The sequence below is a fragment of the Pristiophorus japonicus genome, chromosome 7 (genome assembly GCF_044704955.1).
Source record: "Pristiophorus japonicus isolate sPriJap1 chromosome 7, sPriJap1.hap1, whole genome shotgun sequence".
NCBI classification, from domain to species: domain Eukaryota; kingdom Metazoa; phylum Chordata; class Chondrichthyes; family Pristiophoridae; genus Pristiophorus; species Pristiophorus japonicus.
Window position 1 is genome coordinate 193,611,961 of NC_091983.1, and position 20,762 is coordinate 193,632,722.

The following is a 20,762-nucleotide window of genomic DNA, read 5'->3' on the forward strand; positions in this document are numbered from 1 at the left end:
CCACTTTGTTGGCAAAAACACAAAGGCAGAATATTATCTGAATGGCGGCAGATTAGGAAAAGGGGAGGTGCAACGAGACCTGGGTGTCATGATACATCAGTCATTGAAAGTTGGCATGCAGGTACAGCAGGTGGTGAAGAAGGCAAATGGTATGTTGGTCTTCATAGCTAGGGGATTTGAGTATAGGAGCAGGGAGGTCTTACTGCAGTTGTACAGGGCCTTAGTGAGGCCTCACCTGGAATATTGTGTTCAGTTTTGGTCTCCTAATCTGAGAAAGGACGTTCTTGCTGTTGAGGGAGTGCCGCGAACGTTCACCAGACTGATTCCCGTGATGGCAGGACTGACATATGAGGAGAGACCGGATCGACTGGGCCTGCATTCACTGGCATTGAGAAGGATGAGAGGGGATCTCATAGAAACATATAGAATTCTGACGGGGCTGGAAGAATGTTCACGATGTTGGGGAAGTCCAGAACCAGGGGACATAGTCTAAGGATAAAGGGTAAACCATTTAGGACTGAGATGAGGAGAAACTTCTTCACTCAGAGGGTTGTTAACCTGTGGAATTCCCTGCCGGAGAGAGTTGTTGATGCCAGTTCATTGGATATATTCAAGAGAGAGTTAGATATGGCCCTTACGGCTAAAGGGATCAAGGGGTATGGAGAGAAAACAGGAAAGGGAGGTGAATAATCAGCCATGATCTTATTGAATGGTGGTGCAGGCTCGAAGGGCCGAATGGCCTGTTCCTGCATCTATTTTGTATGTTTCTATGATAATGAAGAAGAAAGCTGCGGACTGCAGGAAGATATCAATGTATTGGTCAGGTGGGCAGAACAGTGGCAAATGGAATTCAATCGGGATAGTGTGACATAATGCATTTGGGGAGGTCTAACAAGGCAAAGGAATACACATTAAATGGTACAACACTGAAAAGCATAGAGGAACAAAGGGACCTTGGAGTGCAGGTCCACAGATCCTTGAAGGTGGCAGGGCAGGTAGATAAGATGGTTAAGAAGGCAAATGGAATACTTGCCTTTATTAGTTGAGGCATGGAATACAAGTACAAGGACATTATGCTTGAACTGTATAAAACATTGGTTAGGCCACAGCTGGAGTACTGTGTGCCGTTCTGGTCATGACATTACAGGAAAGATGTGATTGCACTGGAAAGGGTACAGAGGAGATTTACAAGAATGTTGCTTGGACTGGAGAATTTTGGCTATGAGGAAGGATTGGAGAGGCTGGGTCTGTTTTCTTTGGAACAGAGGAGGCCGAGGGGAGACCTGATTAAGGTGTATAAAATTATGAGTGGCCTGGATAGAGTGGATAGGAAGGACCTGTTTCCCTTGGTGGGGGTCAACAACCAGGTGGCATAGATTTAAAGTAAATGGGGGGAGGGTTAAAAGAGATATGAAGGGAAATTTCTTCACCCAGAGGGTGGTGGGGGTCTACAACCCACTGCCTGAAAGGGTGGTAGAGGCAGAAAGCCTCACCACATTTAAAAAATATTTGGATGTGCACTTAAAGTGCCGTAACCTACAGGGCTACGGACCAAGAGCTGGAAAGTGGGATTAGGCTGGTGCGGACATGTTGGACCAAAATGGTGTAAATTTTATGATTCTATGAAGGGTTGAGAACCAGAGGACACAGATTTAAGGTGATTAGCAAAAGAACCAAAGGTGACATAAGAAAAACATTTTTACGCAGCGAGTGGTTCAGATCTGGAATGCACTGCCTGAAAGGGTGGTGGAAACAGACTCAATCACTGCTTTCAAAAGGAAGTTTGACAAAATTATTAAAATTTAAAATAACAAAACCATTACTCTCACCCTGACCGTTCCCCCTGGTACAGCTCCCATCTTCGATCCGTCAAGTCCAAGGGGCGCAGACTTTAACTGATGTGGCATACAACTGGTTTAGCCATTCACCACCAGATCTGGTTAGACCACATAAAGCATTATCGGGTCCTACACTTGTCTGCAAAAACTGCTCACTATTCCAAGATCATTCTGGAATGCAAGGATAACACCCAGCTATTATTCTCTACTACTAACCATCTTACATAGAAATATAGAAACATAGAAAATGGGTACAAGAGTAGGCCATTCGGCCCTTCGAGCCTGCACCACCATTCAATAAGATCATGGTTGATCATTCACCTCAGTAACCCTTTCCTGCTTTCTCTCCATACCCCTTGATCTCTTTAGCCGTAAGGGCCATATCTAACTCCCTCTTGAATATATCCAATGAACTAGCATCAACAACTCTCTGCAGTAGGGAATTCCACAGGTTACCAACTCTCTGAGTGAAGAAGTTTCTCCTAATCTCAGTCCTAAATGGCTTACCCCTTATCCTTAGACTGTGACCCCTGGTTCTGGACTTCCCCAACATCGGGAACATTCTTCCTGCATCTAATCTGTCCAGCCTTGTCAGAATTTTATATGTTTCTATGAGATCCCCTCTCATCCTTCTAAACTCCAGTGAATACAGGCCCAGTCGATCCAGTCTCTCCTCATATGTCAGTCCTGCCATCCCGGGAATCAGTCTGGTGAACCTTCGCTACACTCCCTCAAGAACAAGAACATCCTTCCTCAGATTAGCAGACCAAAACTGAAAACAATATTCCAGGTGAGGCCTCACTAAGGCCCTGTACAACTGCAGTAAGACCTCCCTGCTCCTATACTCAAATCCCCTAGCTATGATGGCCAACATACCATTTGCATGCCAACTTTCAAAGACTGATATACCATGACACCTAGATCTCGTTGCACCTCCCCTTTTCCTAATCTGCCGCCATTCAGATAATATTCTACCTTTGTGTTTTTGCCAACAAAGTGGATAACCTCACATTTATTCACATTATACTGCATCTGCCATGCATTTGCCCACTCACCTAACCTGTCCAAGTCACCCTGCAGCCTCTTAGCGTCCTCCTCACAGCTCACATCGCCACCCAGCTTAGTGTCATCTGCAAACTTGGAGATATTACACTCAATTCCTTCATCTAAATCATTAATGTATATTGTAATAGCTGGGGTCTCAGCACTGAGCCCTGCAGCACCCCACTAGTCACTGCCTGCCATTCTGAAAAGGACCCGTTTATCCCGTCTCTCTGCATCCTGTCTGTCAATCAGTTCTCTATCCACGTCAGTACATTACCCCCAATACCATGTGCTTTAATTTTGTACACCAATCTCTTGTGTGGGACCTTGTCAAAAGCCTTTTGAAAGTCCAAATACACCACATCCATTGGTTCTCCCTTATCCACTTACATCCAGTTACATCCTCAAAAAATTCTATAAGATTTGTCAAGCATGATTTCCCTTTCATAAATCCATGCTAACTTGGACCGATACTGTCACTGCTTTCCAAATGCGCTGCTATTTCATCTTTAATAATTGATTCCAACATTTTCCCCACTACTGATGTCAAGCTAACCGGTCTATAATTACCCGTTTTCTCTCTTCCTCCTTTCTTATAAAGTGGTGTTACATTAGCTACCCTCCAGTCCATAGGAACTGATCCAGAGTCAATAGACCCCTCTCCCTCTGACAATTCAAAAAGATAGATAAGAAGGGAAAGGAGGTGGGGTAGCTTTGTTAATAAAGGATGCTTTCAGGGTAGTTGTGAGAGACGATATTGGCTCCAATGAACAAAATGTTGAATCACTGTGGGTGGAGATTAGAGATAGTAAGTGGAAAAAGTCCCTGGTGGGCGTAGTTTATAGGCCCCCAAATAATAACTTCACGGTAGGGCAGGCAATAATCAAAGGAATAATGGAGGCATGTGAAAAAGGAACGGCAGTAATCATGGGGGATTTTAACCTACATATCGATTGGTCAAATCAAATCGCATGGGGTAGCCTTGAGGAGGAATTCATAGAATGCATACAGGATTGTTTCTTAGAACAGTATGTTACAGAACCTACAAGGGAGCAAGCTATCTTAGATCTGGTCCTGTGTAATGAGACAGGAATAATAAACAATCTCCTAGTAAAAGATCCTCTCGGAATGAGTGATCACAGTATGGTTGAATTTGTAAAAAGATTGAGGGTGAGGAAGTAGTGTCTCAAACGAGCGTACTATGCTTAAACAAAGGGGACTACAGTGGGATGAGGGCAGAGTTGGCTAAAGTGGACTGGAAACACAGACTAAACGGTGGCACAATTGAGGAACAGTGGAGGACTTTTAAGGAGCTCTTTCATAGTGCTCAACAAAAATATATTCCAGTTAAAAAGAAGGGTGGTAAGAGAAGGGATAACCAGCCGTGGATAACTAAGGAAATAAAGGAGAGTATCAAATTAAAAACTAATGCGTATAAGGTGGCCAAGGTTAGTGGCAAGCTAGAAGATTGGGAAAATTTTAAACGACAGCAAAGAATGACTAAGAAAGCAATAAAGAAAGGAAAGATATATTATGAAAGTAAACTTGCGCAAAACATAAAAACAGATATTAAAAGCTTTTACCAATATATAAAATGGAAAAGAGTGACTAAAGTAAATGTTGGTCCCTTAGAAGATGTGAAGGGGGATTTAATAATGGAAAATGTGGAAATGGCTGAGACTTTAAACAATTATTTTGCTTCGGTCTTCACAGTGGAAGACACAAAAACCATACCAAAAATTGCTGGTCACGGGAATGTGGGAAAGGAGGACCTTGAGATAATCACTATCACTAAGGGGGTAGTGCTGGACGGGCTAATGGGACTCAAGGTAGACAAGTCCCCTGGTCCGGATGAAATGCATCCCAGGGTATTAAAAGAAATGGCGGAAGTTATAGCAGATGCATTCGTTATAATCTACCAAAATTCTCTGGACTCTGGGGAGGTACCAGCGGATTGGAAAGCAGCTAATGTAACGCCTCTGTTTAAAAAAGGGGCAGACAAAAGGCAGGTAATTATAGGCCGGTTAGTTTAACATCTGTAGTGGGGAAAATGCTTGAAGCTATCATTAAGGAAGAAATAGCGGGACATCTCGATAGGAATAGTGCAATCAAGCAGATACAACATGGATTCATGAAGGGGAAATCGTGTTTAACTAATTTACTATAATTCTTTGAAGATATAAAGAGCATGGTGGATAGAGGTGTACTGATGGATGTGGTGTATTTAGATTTCCAAAAGGCATTCGATTAGGTGCCACACAAAAGGTTACTGCAGAAGATAAAGGTACGCGGAGTCAGAGGAAATGTATTAGCATGGATAGAGAATTGGATGGCTAACAGAAAGCAGAGAGTCGGGATAAATGGGTCCTTTTCCGGTTGGAAATCGGTGGTGAGTGGTGTGCCACAGGGATCGGTGCTGGGACCACAACTGTTTACAATATACATAGATGACCTGGAAGAGTGGACAGAGTGTAGTGTAACAAAATTTGCAGACGACACAAAGATTAGTGGGAAAGCGGGTTGTGTAGAGGACACAGAGAGGCTGCAAAGAGATTTAGATAGGTTAAGCGAATGGGCTAAGGTTTGGCAGATGGAATACAATGTCGGAAAATGTGAGGTCATCCACCTTGGAAAAAAAAACAGTAAAAGGGAATATTATTTGAATGGGGAGAAATTCCAACATGCTGCGGTGCAGAGGGACCTGGGGGTTCTTGTGCATGAATCCCAAAAAGTTAGTTTGCAGGTGCAGCAGGTAATCAGGAAGGCGAATGGAATGTTGGCCTTCATTGCGAGAGGGATGGAGTACAAAAGCAGGGAGGTCCTGCTGCAACTGTATAAAGTATTGGAGAGGCCGCACCTGGAGTACTGCATGCAGTTTTGGTCACCTTACTTAAGGAAGGATATACTAGCTTTGAAGGGGGTACAGAGACGATTCACTAGGCTGATTCTGGAGATGAGAGGATTACCTTATGATGATAGATTGAGTAGACCGGGTCTTTACTCGTTGGAGTTCAGAAGGATGAGGGGTGATCTTATAGAAACATTTAAAATAATGAAAGGGATAGACAAGATAGAGGCAGAGAGGTTGTTTCCACTGGTCGAGGAGACTAGAACTAGGAGGCACAGCCTCAAAATACCGGGGAGCCAATTTAAAACCGAGTTGAGAAGGAATTTCTTCTCCCAGAGGATTGTGAATCTGTGGAATTCTCTGCCCAAGGAAGCAGTTGAGGCTAGCTCATTGAATGTATTCAAATCACAGGTAGATCGATTTTTAACCAATAAGGGAATTAAGGGTTATGGGGGCGGGTGGGTAAGTGGAGCTGAGTCCACGGCCAGATCAGCCATGATCTTGTTGAATGGCGGAGCAGGCTCGAGGGGCTAGATGGCCTGCTCCTGTTCCTAATTCTTATGTTCTTCTGCTGTTCTCCCCAATCTGCACCACACTCACCTCCAACAACAAGTGTGAGGAGCTCATGGACTTCTTTGGATGGTCTCAATCTTTGAGACAATCAGCTGCCTCTGTGAGTTCTCTTCCTTCCCCTGGCCCACCGGGCCAAACTTCCTCTGAGGCTCCTTCCTGCCCTAGCCCTAAACTCGCATCTTTCTCTAGTTTCTCTCTGATCTCCCTTCAGGACCTCTCCACGCTCAGCTTGTCCATGAGATCCACTTCCTGCTCCCTTGACCCTATTGGCACTAAACTGCTGACCACCCAACTTCCTTTTCTGACTCCCATGTTAGCCGACATTGTTAACGGTTCTTTCTCCTTATTTACTGTCCCCCTCTCCTTCAAATCTGCGGTCATCACCCCACTCCTCAAAAAAACAAGCCTTGACCCCACTGTGCTTGCTAGCTGCCATCCCATCTCCAACCTCCCTTGCCTCTTCAAAATCTTTGGATGTGTTGTCGCCTCCCAACTCCGTGCCCATCTTTCCTCGAACTCCATGTTTGAATCCCTTCAATCTGGTTTCCGCCTCTGCCACAGTACCGAAACGGCTCTCATCAAACTCACAAATGACATCCTTTGTGACTGTGACAAAGGTAAACTGTTATGTCTTGGATAAAGAGTCAGACCAGATACTGCAAGCTCAAAGTAAGGTGTGATCATAGTCCTTTATTACAGATCTCAGAGTGCCTCTCCAGCCTGTGAGGCCTCCTTATATACAGGTGCTCCATACCTGTATATACAGGTTACCGCATACCCATTCATCTCCTTTACGCAGTAAAGAGTGCAGGGGTTCTAACAATGTACTAAAACCCGGTAAGAAGTTACCAAAATAGTTCAGGAGTCCTAGAAACGACCGCAGCTCCGTCATGTTCTGTGGTCTCGGTGCGTTCTTGATTGCCTCTGTCTTCGAATCAGTGGGCCTGATGCCGTCCGCTGCAATTCTTTTCCCCAGGAACTCCACTTCAGGTGCCAGGAAAACGCACTTCGAGCATTTTAGCCTGAGCCCCACGCGATTAAGCTGACTAAAAACCTCCTCCAGGTTCTGCAGGTGCTCGACTGTGTCCCAACCTGTAACCAAGATGTCGTCCTGGAAGACCACGGTGCGTGGGACCAACCTCAGCAAGCTTTCCATGTTTCTCTGGAATATCGCCGCGGCCAATCAAATTCCAAACAGGCATCTGTTGTAAATGAAGAGACCTTTGTGCGTGTTGATACCGGTGAGGTCTTTCAATGATTCCTCCAGCTCCTGCGTCATGTAGGCCGAGGTCAAGTCCAGCTTTGTAAACGTTTACCCTCCCGCCAGTGTCGCAAATAGATCGTATGCCTTCAGTAGCGGGTATTGATCCTGCAGTGAGAAATGATTGATAGTTACTTTTTAATCACCACAGATTCTGACGGTGCCGTCTCCCTTGAGAACTGGAACAATCAGACTGGCCCACTCATTGAATTCGATCGGCGAAATGATGCCTTCTCGTTGCAACCTGTCCAGTTCAATCTCCACCCTCTCTCTCATCATGTAAGGTACCGCTCTCGCCTTGTGATGGATGGGTTGCGCCCCCAGAATCAAATGGATCTGCACTTTTGCTCCTTGGAACTTCTCGAATAGCGAGGGGAACTTGTTTAGGACCTGGGCACATGAGGTGTCGTCGACGGACAAAAGCGCTCGGACATCGTCTCACTTCCAGCATATCTTTCCCAGCCATCTCCTGCCGAACTGCATGGGGCTATCGCCCAGTACCACCCAGAGTGGTAACTCGTGCACCGCTCCATCGTAGGAGACCTTTACGGTAGCACTGCCGAATACGGGAATCAGTTCCTTTGTGTACGTTCTCAGTTTAGTACGAATGGGAATCAGTACTGGTCTTGAGGCCTTGCCGCACCACAACGTATCGAAAGTCTTTTTGCTCATTATGGACTGGCTTGCGCCCGTGTCCAGCTCCATTTAATTCAACCTTCAGCATTATCGGGGGACACTTCGTGGTAAATGTGTGCACCCCATATACCTCTGCCTCCTCGGTCTGAGGCTCTAGTTCGTCGTGATCCACCATGGATCTGTTTTCTTCTGCAACATGGTGGTTTGCAGGATTAGCAGGGTTTGCAGCGCGCCTGCACATATGTTGGAGGTGTTGCATTGTTCCACAGCCCTTGCAAACGTATCCTTTGAAGCGGCATGAATGGAAACGATGATCACTCCCGCAGCGCCAAAAAGGTGTTAATGGCCTTGTATTCAACACCCTTGATGGTGGACTCTGAGTCATCTGCGGACGTGCAGCTGTAGGCGTGTAAGTCCTGCCCTGTACATTTCGAATCGAAAACAATGTTACTTTGTTCACAGTACTTGCAGCAGCACTTGTGTGCTGAGAAATTTATTTGGTATTGTCACTGGTGGCGATAAACGCCAGGGCTATCACTATGGCTTTACTCAAGGCTGGGGTCTCTACAGTCAAAAGTTTGCGAAGTATTACTTCATGGCCAATGCCAAGTACAAAGAAGTCCCTGAGCATGTGCTCCAAGTGTCCTTCAAATGTCCTGCAAAGCGCCTGAGCTCGGCGACATAGCTCATCACTTCCTGGCCTTCAGACCTCTTGTCCGTGTAGAACCGATACCTCGCCATCAGAACGCTTTCCTTCGGGTTTAGATGTTCCCGGACCAGTGTGCACAACTCATCGTACGACTTGTCTGTGGGTTTCGCTGGAACGAGCAGATTTTTCATAAGGCCATACGTTGGTGCCCCGCAAACGGTGAGGAGGATCACCCTTCATTTGGCAGCAGTCGCTTCTCCTTCCAGCTCATTGGCCACGAAGTATTGGTCAAGTCCGTCCACGAAGGTTTCCCAATCATCTCCCTCCGAAAATTTCTCCAGGATGCCCAATTTTCACTGCATTGTTGCAGTGGGGTTCGTCATTTTTATCTCGTCGCCAGTTGTTATGTCTTGGATAAAGAGTCAGACCAGATACCAAGCTCAAAGTAAGGTGTGACCGTAGTCCTTTATTACAGATCTCAGCGTGCCTCTCCAGCCTGTGAGGCCTCCTTATATACAGGTGCTCCCAAGGGATTGTGGGATCCCTTGGGACTCCAGGGGAAAAGCCCTCTGGTGGTTAGACATGGTATTTACAGGTTTATATACATAACATAAACTATCCCTCCTTTTCCTCCTGGACCTGTCTGCAGCCTTTGACACAGTTGACCACTCAATCCTCCTCCAACGCCTCTCCACCATTGCCCATTCTTATCTAGCTAATCGTAGCCAGAAAATCTCCTGCAATGGCTTGTCTTCACACTCCTGCATCGTTACTATTGGTGTTTCCCAAGGATCTATCCTTGGCCCCCTCCTATTTCTCATCTATATGCAGCCCCTTAGCAATATCATCCGAAAACCCGGAGTCTGTTTCCACATATACACTGACGACACCTAGCTCTATCTCTCCACCACTTCTCTCGACCCCGCCATGGTCTCTAAATAGTCAGACTGCTTGTCCGACATCCAGTACTGGATGAGCAGAATGTTGGGAAGACCGAAGTCATTGTCTTTGATCCCTGCCACAAACTGCGTTCCCTAGCCACTGATTCCATCCCTCTCCCTAGCATCTATCTAAGGCTAAACCAGACTGGTCGCAACCTAGGCATCATATTTGACCCTGAAATGAACTTCTGGCTACATATTCGCAGCATAACTATAACCGCCTATATCCACCTCCGTAACATTGCCCGCCACCGTCCCTGCCTCAGCTCATCTGCTGCTGAAACCCTCATCCATGCCTTTGTTACCTCTAGACTCGACTACTCCAACCCACTCCTGGCTGGCCTCCCACATTCCACCCTACGTAAACTTGAGGTCATCCAAAACTCGGCAGCCCTAACTCGCACCAAGTCCTAATCACCCATCACTCCTGTACTCGCTGACCTACATTGGCTCCCAGTTAAGCAATGCCTCGATTTCAAAATTCTCATCCGTGTTTACAAATCTCTCCATGGCCTCGCCCCTCCCTATCTCTGTAATCTCTTCCAGCCTCACAACCCCAAGAGATGTCTGTGCTCCTCAAATTCTGTTGTGTTGAACATCCCTGGTTATAACTGCACAACCATCGATTGCCGTGCCTTCAGCTGCTTGGGCCCTAAGCTCTAGAACTCCCTCCATAAACCTCTCCACCTCTCTACCTCTCTTTCCTCCTTTAAAACACTCCTTAAAATCTACCTCTTTGACCAAGGTCTGCTGTAATTTCTTCTTATGTGACTCGGTGTCAAATTTATTCGTTTTGTCTTATAACACCGCTGTCAAGCGCCTTTATTACATTAAAGGCTCTATATAAATTAAAGTTGTTGTTGTTCAATATGTACCTGAAAGAAAAATAATTGCAGGGCTACGGGGAAAGGGCAGGGAAGTGGGACTAGCTGAAATGCTCTTGCAGAGAACCAGCACGGGCTCGATGGGATAAATGGCCTTCTTCTGTGCTGTAACCATTCAATGCTTCAGTAGATACATTGAGCACCTTCAGAGGGCTTCCCTAACTTGATTGGGACTAGTCAGTCTGTGATGAAACTGACCAGTAGCACCTCTGAGCCTTTGTCCTGCACCTTGGGCTACAAGGAGTGGTCACAAATGTCGCCATATTTCCTGAGAGTGGCTAAGAACCTGTGATTGTTAGGCCCTCTCCATTGAGGGAACTGCAGACATGGCACCCTTAGCACTGCAAAAAAAGGTTGCTTGAAGCTGACCCCCCACCCTGGGTCAATTACTTTGGTGACAGGAGTCACTTCAGACCTCTAAGACTTCAGGAGAACCTTCGAAGTCACCCATTGTTCAACCTTGTTCCACTCATGGAGCACTTCATAGAAGTAAAGTATTTGGCACAAAAGGTAGATATGGTGTATTAAATAGTTGTACATGGGGTGAATGGATTTTCTGGCACCTTTGGTGAATATTTTAGAAAGTTAACACAGCTTGAGCGCATTTCTGCACATACTTTCAACTTTTGGAAGTTGAAAGGGTAGATGCTGAGAGGTTGTTTTCCCTGGCTGGAGTGTTTACATAGAAACATAGAAAATAGGTGCAGGAGTAGGCCATTCAGCCCTTCAAGCCTGCACCATATTCAATATGATCATGGCTGAACATGCAACTTCAGTACCCCATTCCTGCTTTCTCTTCATACCCCTTGATCCCTTTAGCCGTAAGGGCCACATCCAACTCCCTTTTGAATATATCTAACGAACTGGCCTCAACAACTTTCTGTGGTAGAGAATTCCACAGGTTCACAATTCTCTGAGTGAAGAAGTTTCTCCTCATCTCGGTCCTAAATGGCTTACCCCTTATCCTTAGACTGTGACCCCTGGTTCTGGACTTCCCCAACATCGGGAACATTCTTCCTGCATCTAACCTGTCCAATCCCATCAGAATTTTATATGTTTCTATGAGATCCCCCCTCATTCTTCTAAATTCCAGTGAATATAAGCCTAGTCGATCTAGTCTTTCTTCATATGTCAGTCCTGCCATCCCGGGAATCAGTCTGGTGAGCCTTCGCTGCACTCCCTCAATAGCAAGGAGACCAAAACTGCACACAATATTCAAGGTGTGGCCTCACCAAGACCCTACAACTGCAGTAAGACCTCCCTGCTCCTATACTCAAATCCTCTCGCTATGATGGCCAACATGTCATTTGCCTTCTTCACTGCCTGCTGTACTTGCATGCAAACTTTCAATGACTGATGAACCATGACACCCAGGTCTCGTTGCACCTCCCCTTTTCCTAATCTGTCACCATTCAGTTAATATTCTGCCTTCCTGTTTTTGCCACCAAAGTGGATAACCTCACATTTATCTACTTTATACTGCATCTGCCATGCATTTGCCCACTCACCCAACCTGTCCAAGTAACCCTGCAGCCTCTTAGCATCCTCCTCACAGCTCACACTGCCACCCAGCTTAGTGTCATCTGCAAACTTGGAGATATAACATTCAATTCCTTTGTCTAAATCATTAATGTATATTGTAAATAGTTTAGAATTAGGGGACACAGTCTCAGGATAAAGTGTTAGCCATTTAAGACAGATATGAGGAGGAATTTCTTTAAAGGGCTGTGGAGGCTCAGTCTTTGAATATATTAAAGATAGAGATCGATAAGATAATAGGACTAAAGGCAGACAAGTCCCCCTGGACCTGATGGCTTACATTCTAGGGTCTTAAAAGAAGTGGTTGCAGAGATTGTGGATGCATTGGTTGTAATCTAACAAAATTCCTTGTATTCTGGTGCAGTCCCAGCAGATTGCAAAAAAAGGAGGCAGACAAAAAGCAGGAACATCTGTCGTTGGGAAAATGCTGGAGTCCATTATTAACGAAGCAGTAGCAGGACATTTGGAAAAGCATAATTCAATCAAGCAGAGTCAGCATGGTTTTATGAAAGGGAAATCATGTTTGACAAATTTGCTGGAGTTCTTTGTGGATGTAATGAGCAGGGTGGATAAGGGGGAACCAGTGGCTGTGGTGTATTTGGATTTCCAGAAGTCATTCGATAAGGTGCCACATAAAAGGTTACTGCACAAGATAAAAGTTCACGGATTTGGGGGTAATATATTTGCATGGATAGAGGATTGGCTAACTAACAGAAAACAGAGAGTCAGGATAAATGGGTCATTTTCCGGTTGGCAAACAGTGACTAGTGGGGTGCCGCAGGGATCGGTGCTGGATCCTCAACTATTTACAATCTATATTAATGACTTGGATGAAGGGACCGAATGTAATGTAGCCAAGTTTGGTGATGATACAAAGATGGGTGGAAAAGCAAATTGTGAAAAGGACACAAAAAATCTGCAAAGGCATATAGAGAGGCTAAATGAGTGGGCAAAAATTTAGCAGATGGAGTATAACGTAGGAAAATGTGAGGTTATCCACTTTGGCAGAAAAATAGAAAAGCAAATTATAATTTAAGTGGAGAAAAATTGCAAAGTGCTGCGGTACAGAGGAACCTGGGGGCCCTTGTGCATGAAACACAAAAAGTTTGTATGCAGGTACGCAAGTAATCAGGAAGGCAAATGGAATGTTGTCCTTTATTGCAAGGGGGATGGAGTATAAAAGCAGATAAGTCCTGCTACAACTGTATAGGGTATTGGTGAGGCCACACTTAGAGTACTGCGTACAGTTTTGGTCTCCGTATTTATGGAAGGATACACTTGCATTGGAGGCTGTTCCGAGAAGGTTCACTAGGTTGATTCCGGAGATGAGGGGGTTGACTTATGAAGCTGGATTGAGTAGGTTGGGCCTATACACATTGTAGTTCAGAAGAATGAGAGGTGATCTTATCGAAACATAAAAAATAATGGGGGGGCTCGACAAGGTGGATGTGGAGAGGATATTTCCACTCATAGGGGAAACTAAAACTAGGGGATAGGTCTCAGAATAAGGGGCCACCCATTTAAAACTGAGATGAAGAGGAATTTCTTCTCTCAAGAGGGTTGTAAATCTATGGAATTCTCTGCCCCAGGGAGCTATGGAGGCTGGGTCATTGAATATATTTAATGCAGAGATCGACAGATTTTTGAGCGATAAGGGAATAAAGGGTTATGGGGAGAGGGAAGGGAAATGGAGCTGAGTCCATGATCAGATCAGCCATGATCTTATTAAATGGCGGAGCACGCTCAAGGGGCCAGGTGGCCTACTCCTGCTCCTATTTCTTGTGTTCTGATGTTGTTATGGATATTAAGGGAATCAAAGGATATAAGGATAGTGCAGGAAAGTGTTGAAGTAGAATATCAGCCATGATATCATTGAATGGCGGAGCAGGCTCTTGGGACCGAATGCCCTACTCCTGCTCCTAATTGTTATGCTCTTATAAAATGATTGGCATCGAACACTAGCGGCACATTAATGGAATGGAAGTTTTTCTTAGTGATAAAATTGAGGGGGTTGTCGTGTGGGGCTAATACATTCCGTTAATTGCTCCTTGCACTTGTTGGGTACACTTCCAGTCGATATAACTTATTTGCTCTCTCTTTTTTGTTCCTTTGATTCCTTTAGAAAGCACATGAATTGTACAACCTTCCTGAACAAACCTTATTAGTGTATTGGGGAGTTGCTGCTTGACTAATGTGGCAATTGCTGCTTGGAAGGATACAGTTGTAGAGTAAGTCAAGGCAGTGGTGACTTTGACTAGTACAGGTAGAAAGTAGAAATAGGTTGTAGGTCATCAGCCAGCAGTTGAGATTTCTCCAATAGCCTCTGAGGTGGGGTGAGGCACAGACATTCAGAAATGTCTAAGTAAGACCTTCTTAGTTTGGAAGCCTTGATGAATGAATATGTATGGCCAGAGTTTTACTGGCGCTGAGAGAATGAGATTTGGGGCGGGTCAGCTGTGAAATTTGAAATGATTGACAGCGGGTCAGGACCCCGCTATCAGCCTGCCTCCAAGCTAATCTCCCAGGTGTCTGGTCTGTAAATACTGAACAAACCTGACACCAAGCGGCAGGGGAGGCAATTTATATTATTAAGAGCTTGTTAACAGGCACATAAAAACTGTTTTAAGCTCACCTTTAGATTTTAAGAGTTCACCAATGGCTTCCCCGCTGCTTGGGGATTACGCCAGATAAGGAGGTCGGGTGTTGTGTCAGCATGGGATGATTTCTTAACTTGACAGCTGCAAATGGTCTATAAAAGCTCCTATTTCATAGGTGTTCACTTTTTAAGGTTAGAAGCTGTTGCTTACTGCATTTGGAAGTCAGATTGAGCTTTATGCAGCTTGCAAGTATTTGGAGCAAACTCTATCCAGTGTCACCTCATTGGAACAACCTCTCTCACCATTGAAAGATAGCTTCTGTCATCTCAAGTTCCACTGCCATCTATTCCATTGAAAAAATCTCATCTTGGTCTTCAGAATCCCACCACGATCAGCCCAACACCAGCAACACCACCACTACCAACAACAACAACAACAACCACCTTCTCTGCAATCACCTGATGCTGCACAGGACACAGGGCATCTGCACCCGACCACATTGCTGCCCGGGATGCGAAGGATGGCCTCACGATGGCCAGATTTACTTCACTTGATGCTGTACACCTTGGCTGCCACATGATGCACTAGCTAGACACCACCCCACACCAACACAGTATCCCTACATTGCCCAAACCACTCCTTTCACACTCATCACCATTGCGGGGGTACCCTTATGTCTCAACATTCACTGCAACTCACTAAGCCAATTCCAAAGGTGCACACAAATCTGTACAAGAATGCAAAGTGTTGAAAATAAAGATTTCAATGTTTGATAACACATTAACAGAAACTTTACATGAACATTGGCTAAAACATCCAAGTGCCTCCCTTGTGAGTTAGTTGGTATGCTTGCACTAGGATGAGTGTGAGGGGTGGCTAGTGAGATGAAAATGTGATAATGTAGATAGAGAGGGATGGGTGGAGGTGCAAGGTAAGTTGCTGTGAGTAAGGATGTGCAGGAGTAGGGTAGGGAAGGCTGAGTGATGGGGATGTGATGAGTAGCACAGCAGGATGAGGTTGAATGGGACTTTGCAGTAATGTTTTGTGATCTACTGAGATCATTAAAAGGTTTGCGCCACTGCAGCCAGCTCCTCCAGACAACATCCCTGCTTGTGCCCTCCTGTGCAATGTGCAACCAGGCTGCGTTGGTGTCCTGGGGAGGTCTCTTCTGCCCATTGGAAGGGAAGAGAACCTCCCTGCGTGCCCTGACTCCCTCCATAAGCTGTGCACCATTGTGCAGTGTTTGTCAGCGTTTGCAATAGCTCAATGCTGTAGAACACTGACAGCACAACTGTCAAAATTAATGTGGACATGGTCCCTTTAAGGAAACCGGCTGATGACACATCATCAAATGATGTCATCAGACTCGCTTCCTCTTAATTGGCCGGGAACCTCACTGGGCAGGCTTAACAAGCCTAACCATTATAAAATCATTTCAACAGAGTGGGATGGAGCCAACAGTGGGCTGGACCGAACCCGTCACGGTAGGCGAAATTGCAGTCCATGTCTAGAGAGCAAATATATTCTATGTGTCTCACTCTTCCTTTTCCTCATCATAATATAGGAATGGAGTAATTCCCATTGGGAAATCCATGTTGCCAGTCCAAAAGTCTGTTATTTGCACAGCTGATTGATAACAGCAAACGTTCTGACCAAACCTCCAAAGAAATAAAGAGATCAATATGCAGACAAAGTAACACCAACCTTCAACTGCAGCAAATAACATGGCCGCCTCAATGTAGTATTTGCCTCAGGGGTCCCTTAGTGATACTCGTACTGCGGTAATAATTTTGGATGGATTTTGGGACAGTGGTTGTGGACAATGGGTGGAGTTATTAGTTACACCCAATTGACTCATTTGAATGTGGCACGGCATTATCCCAGCATGCTTCAAGGAGGGGTCGCAATTGACACCTGCTTTTAACAAAATTGTATTTAACAGCTCTAATAGTGAATTTACGGATGTTATGAGTACAGCATATGGAACATGAATTTATGTCGCATTCTAGGATTTCTGGAACACCTATTAGGCTATAGGAAATTTGTGACTTTCTGTTGGTACACCAAGCAGCTTTTATAAGTCTTTCTGTGCCCTTACCAGAATCAAATTTGTGAAACTTTGTCCACTTGGCTTTAGGTGCAGTAAATCTTCACTTAGAAAAATTGGTCTGATGCAGGACAGAGAAACACAGTATTATATATCAACTACATGTAAAAGCTCTCTATGCTAGCAAACTAATAACTTCATTTTTCTTCTATTTATAGCAAACTTTCAGCCTACAATGACTGTTGCCTTGCATTGTCCGAATGCTCCAGCTGTTACCAATTATTTTTGGCCATCCTCCACAGACATCAAAGGAAGCAGGTTAGTTTTACCATGGCTGAAAGTCCTGGGTTCCATCATCTCAAGTGCCTGAAAACCAGGCTTTGGCTGTTAGGTATATAATGACAGAATGGCTTTCCGATTATAACTGGAAAACAGGTATTATTTGTAAACATTTAATCTTCTGCTTGCCACTATCTGTTAACCAGGAATTCCCACCATCTCATGCATCTGATTAGAAATCATGCTGCAAGTGATGGAGTTTCATAGTCTGACAGCCCAGTAGACTGGTATGAGTCTCAATGGTGGCCAATACAAATAACTCCATAGCAATTTCAGTTTAAATTACTGTGTTAAAGTATATGTTTTGGGAAGGAAAATTCATGTTTGTACTTTAATTTCAAAATATATTTGGCACTGCGACTTCAAAATGAAAAATCACAGGATTAATAATGTTCATTTTGTGATTATAAATATGCCGTATAAAATGTTTCCAGATTAAATCTATGTTATGTTAAAAAAAAATTATATCCATAGAAAGGTGAGTAATGCATAGTCATTTAGCTTAGTCATCATTCATTTTTATACAATATAAGAAAGTTGTGTTTTGAACACTGACATTTCTGTCAACATTATCTAGATTAACACATAGATAATGGTCACTTGGGCATCTGTGGAACCATTGTTACCACACAGGGCATTCAGGAGAGGGGCAAACAATAGTAAGAAATGTTAACATATGTCCATGTCTGTTACTCAATAGAAATTATCTTGACTTGCTTTATCTGTTTTGCTAATGCATGGAAAATAACATCAATTTTTGTCATCTTCCACTCCTGTGAAGCGCCTTGAGACGTTTTCCTGCGTTAAAGGCACTATATAAATGCATGTTGTTGTTGTTGCAGATTAGTGCCCATTTCCCAGGCTGCAGTCACATTTCCCTCATTCTAAAGCAATTTGAAGAAAAGTGAGGGTAACTCCTCAGGGACTAAGGCTACCTTCTTCAGGAATGATTAATAATCAATCTTCTACCATCCAAAGATACAAACTGATTGCAGCTACAAGGCCCATGCAATGACCACGATCGTTATATTTTGAGCAACATTTCAGTTGCCTTGACAGATCAACTTTTGGTATATTTTCCCATGGTGCTTCCTTTTAGTGCTAATATATTCTAACTTCTAACATTGAAAGGAGTAAGTGTGCTAACTAGCTGTTTCAGTAGCTTCTGCTAGAGTTTCTGGTGGCCACATTCCTCCTTGCGCTAGGTCATGAGATGGCTCTGCAATTGCCTCTGCCACATCTGTGGCAGCGTGGCTGTCTGGTTAGTGTAAGGTGGAACATAGATAAGTCTGAGGTGGTGTGTTTTGGTAGGAGGAATAAGGGGGCTACCTAAGTTTCAGATAACTTCTCTGCTTTTCAATTCTATCCCTCTCGAAATGAACCCCAGTGCTTTGTTTTCTTTTTTATGGCCTTATTAACCTGCGGCGCCACTTTTAATGATTTGTGTATCTGTACTCTAAGATTCCTCTGTTCCTCTACCCTATTTAGACACTTATTTTTCAAGCATATGGCCTTCTTATTCTTCCCACCAAAATGTACCACCTCACACTTGTCTATATTGAAGTTCATTTGCCAATTACATGCCCATTCTGCAAGTTTATTAATGTCTTCATGTATTTTGTCACAATCCTCCTCTGTATTAACTGTATCCCCCAATTTAGTGTCATCTGCAAATTTTGAAATTCACTGATCCTTGTGGAACACCACTTCCCACCTTTTGCCAGTCTGCGTAACTAACTTTAACGCCTTCTCTCTCTTTTCTGTTTTGTAGCTAGCTTGCTATCCATTCTGCTACTTGTCTCCTGACTCCACACATCATTAATAAATATAATGAATAGTTGAAGCCCCAGCATAGATCTTTGTGGGACAACACTTGTCACTTCCTTCCAATTTGAGTACATATGCATTATCACAACTCTCTGACTTCCACCGCCTAACCAATCTCCGAACCAGGTCAATAATTTACCTTCAATTCCGTAAGCTTTAATTTTAGCTAACAGTCTCTTATGTGGAACCTTAGTGAATTCCTTCTGGAAGACCAGAATATCTTCTGGAAGACCATATAATCCATAGACATTCCTCTGTCAAGAATTAATAACTTTAAGGAATTAGATGGGAGCCCTTTAAATTGCTTTTATGTAAATGTAAGGAGTGTTAGAAGCAAATTGTAGGTCAAAGGGGAGGTGGGGTTTCTATTTTTATCGGTGAGAATCTAACAGCTAGCGAGAGACTTGATATTGTTTCATCAGGTACAGCTGAAGCTATCTGGGTTCAAGTGGACCAAGCTCACAGGCAGGGATTAATTATCGGTAATTGTTATAGGCCCCCGGGTCAGATACTTGAATGTGATGAGTTATTATGAAAACAGATCACTAATGCTTTTAATATAAAATGCCACCTTTGTCTGGTGGGTGATTTTAATTTTCCTGGCATTCAGTGGCACAATGGTTTACCTGCTGTTGTGGTGGGAAGTGCAGCTGAAGCATTTATTGAAAATATACAAGACTGTTTCTTGACTCAATGTATTAATGAAGTAACTAGAGATAATCATATATTGGATCTGGTGTTTAGTAGTGAGCCTGACCTCATCAGGCCTCCATGTGGAGGAACATCTGGGCAACAGTGACTACAACATTATACGGTTCCAATTGGCTAGTATAACTAAAGATACTGAGAACCTGCAACTCGTACCAGATTTCAGAAGAGCAAACTTCTCCAAAATGGCTGATGTTTTGGAACTGATAATTTGGCTAACCCTCCTTCGTGGTGATGAGACCGATTTTGAATATAAATGGAAAGTTTTTAAGAATAAGATTAAAAATGTGGAAAACAAACATGTACCCAAAATCAAAAGAAGGAAATGTGGTAAGAAAAAGCCAAGGTGGCTGACTGGCTATGTACAAAGACAAATAAATAAGATGTAAAAAGAAATGTTTCCATAAATTAAAAACATTTATACTCAAATAAACAGGGTTGAATACAAGGAACAACTAAAGAAAGTAAAAAGGCTAATGGAAAAAAGGATTGTAACAACTGTGGCAGTAATGGGAAGAGCTTTTTTAGTTATGTGAAGAGTCAGAGAACTATCAAAGACTGTATTGGACCACTGAAGGGTGTTTGAGGACATGTTACAAAGGACTCACTAAGTATGGCAGAAATATTAAATGAGTACTTTGCATCAGTCTTCACCTTTGAAGATGATGCTCGAATATTAGAACCTAATAATACTAGATTTGTTAGTAACATTAAAATAGATAAACATATTGTTTTAGAAGGAAATAACTTGAAAATAGATAGAGCAGCCGGGCCGAATGATATCCACCTGAGGATCCTCCGGAAGATGGGACATGTTCTGTGCGAGCCCCTGGCCTATATTTTTAATAGCTCACTGCACTCTGGAATGGTTCCTACAGATTGGAAGGAGGCTAATGTAGTCCCCATTTTAAAAAAAGGTGACAAGGCAGACCCAGTTAACTATAGGCCCATCAGTTTAACAACAGTAATAGGTAAGATGCTTGAAGGAATCATAAGGGATGTAATATATGAATACTTGGATAGGAAGGGAT

At 43.8% G+C, this 20,762-nt stretch overlaps 1 protein-coding gene across 4 annotated transcripts in view; it reads left to right on the forward strand.

Moving 5' to 3' along the window:
• Positions 1–20,762, forward strand: part of armc2 (armadillo repeat containing 2) — a 231,282-nt gene that overhangs the window by 98,521 nt on the left and 111,999 nt on the right. For all 4 annotated transcript variants that reach the window (XM_070885651.1, XM_070885654.1, XM_070885652.1 and 1 more), the window contains exon 12: positions 17,076–17,175. In XM_070885651.1, coding sequence (XP_070741752.1) covers positions 17,076–17,175 — 100 coding nt within the window. The remainder of the gene's footprint in view (positions 1–17,075; positions 17,176–20,762) is intronic.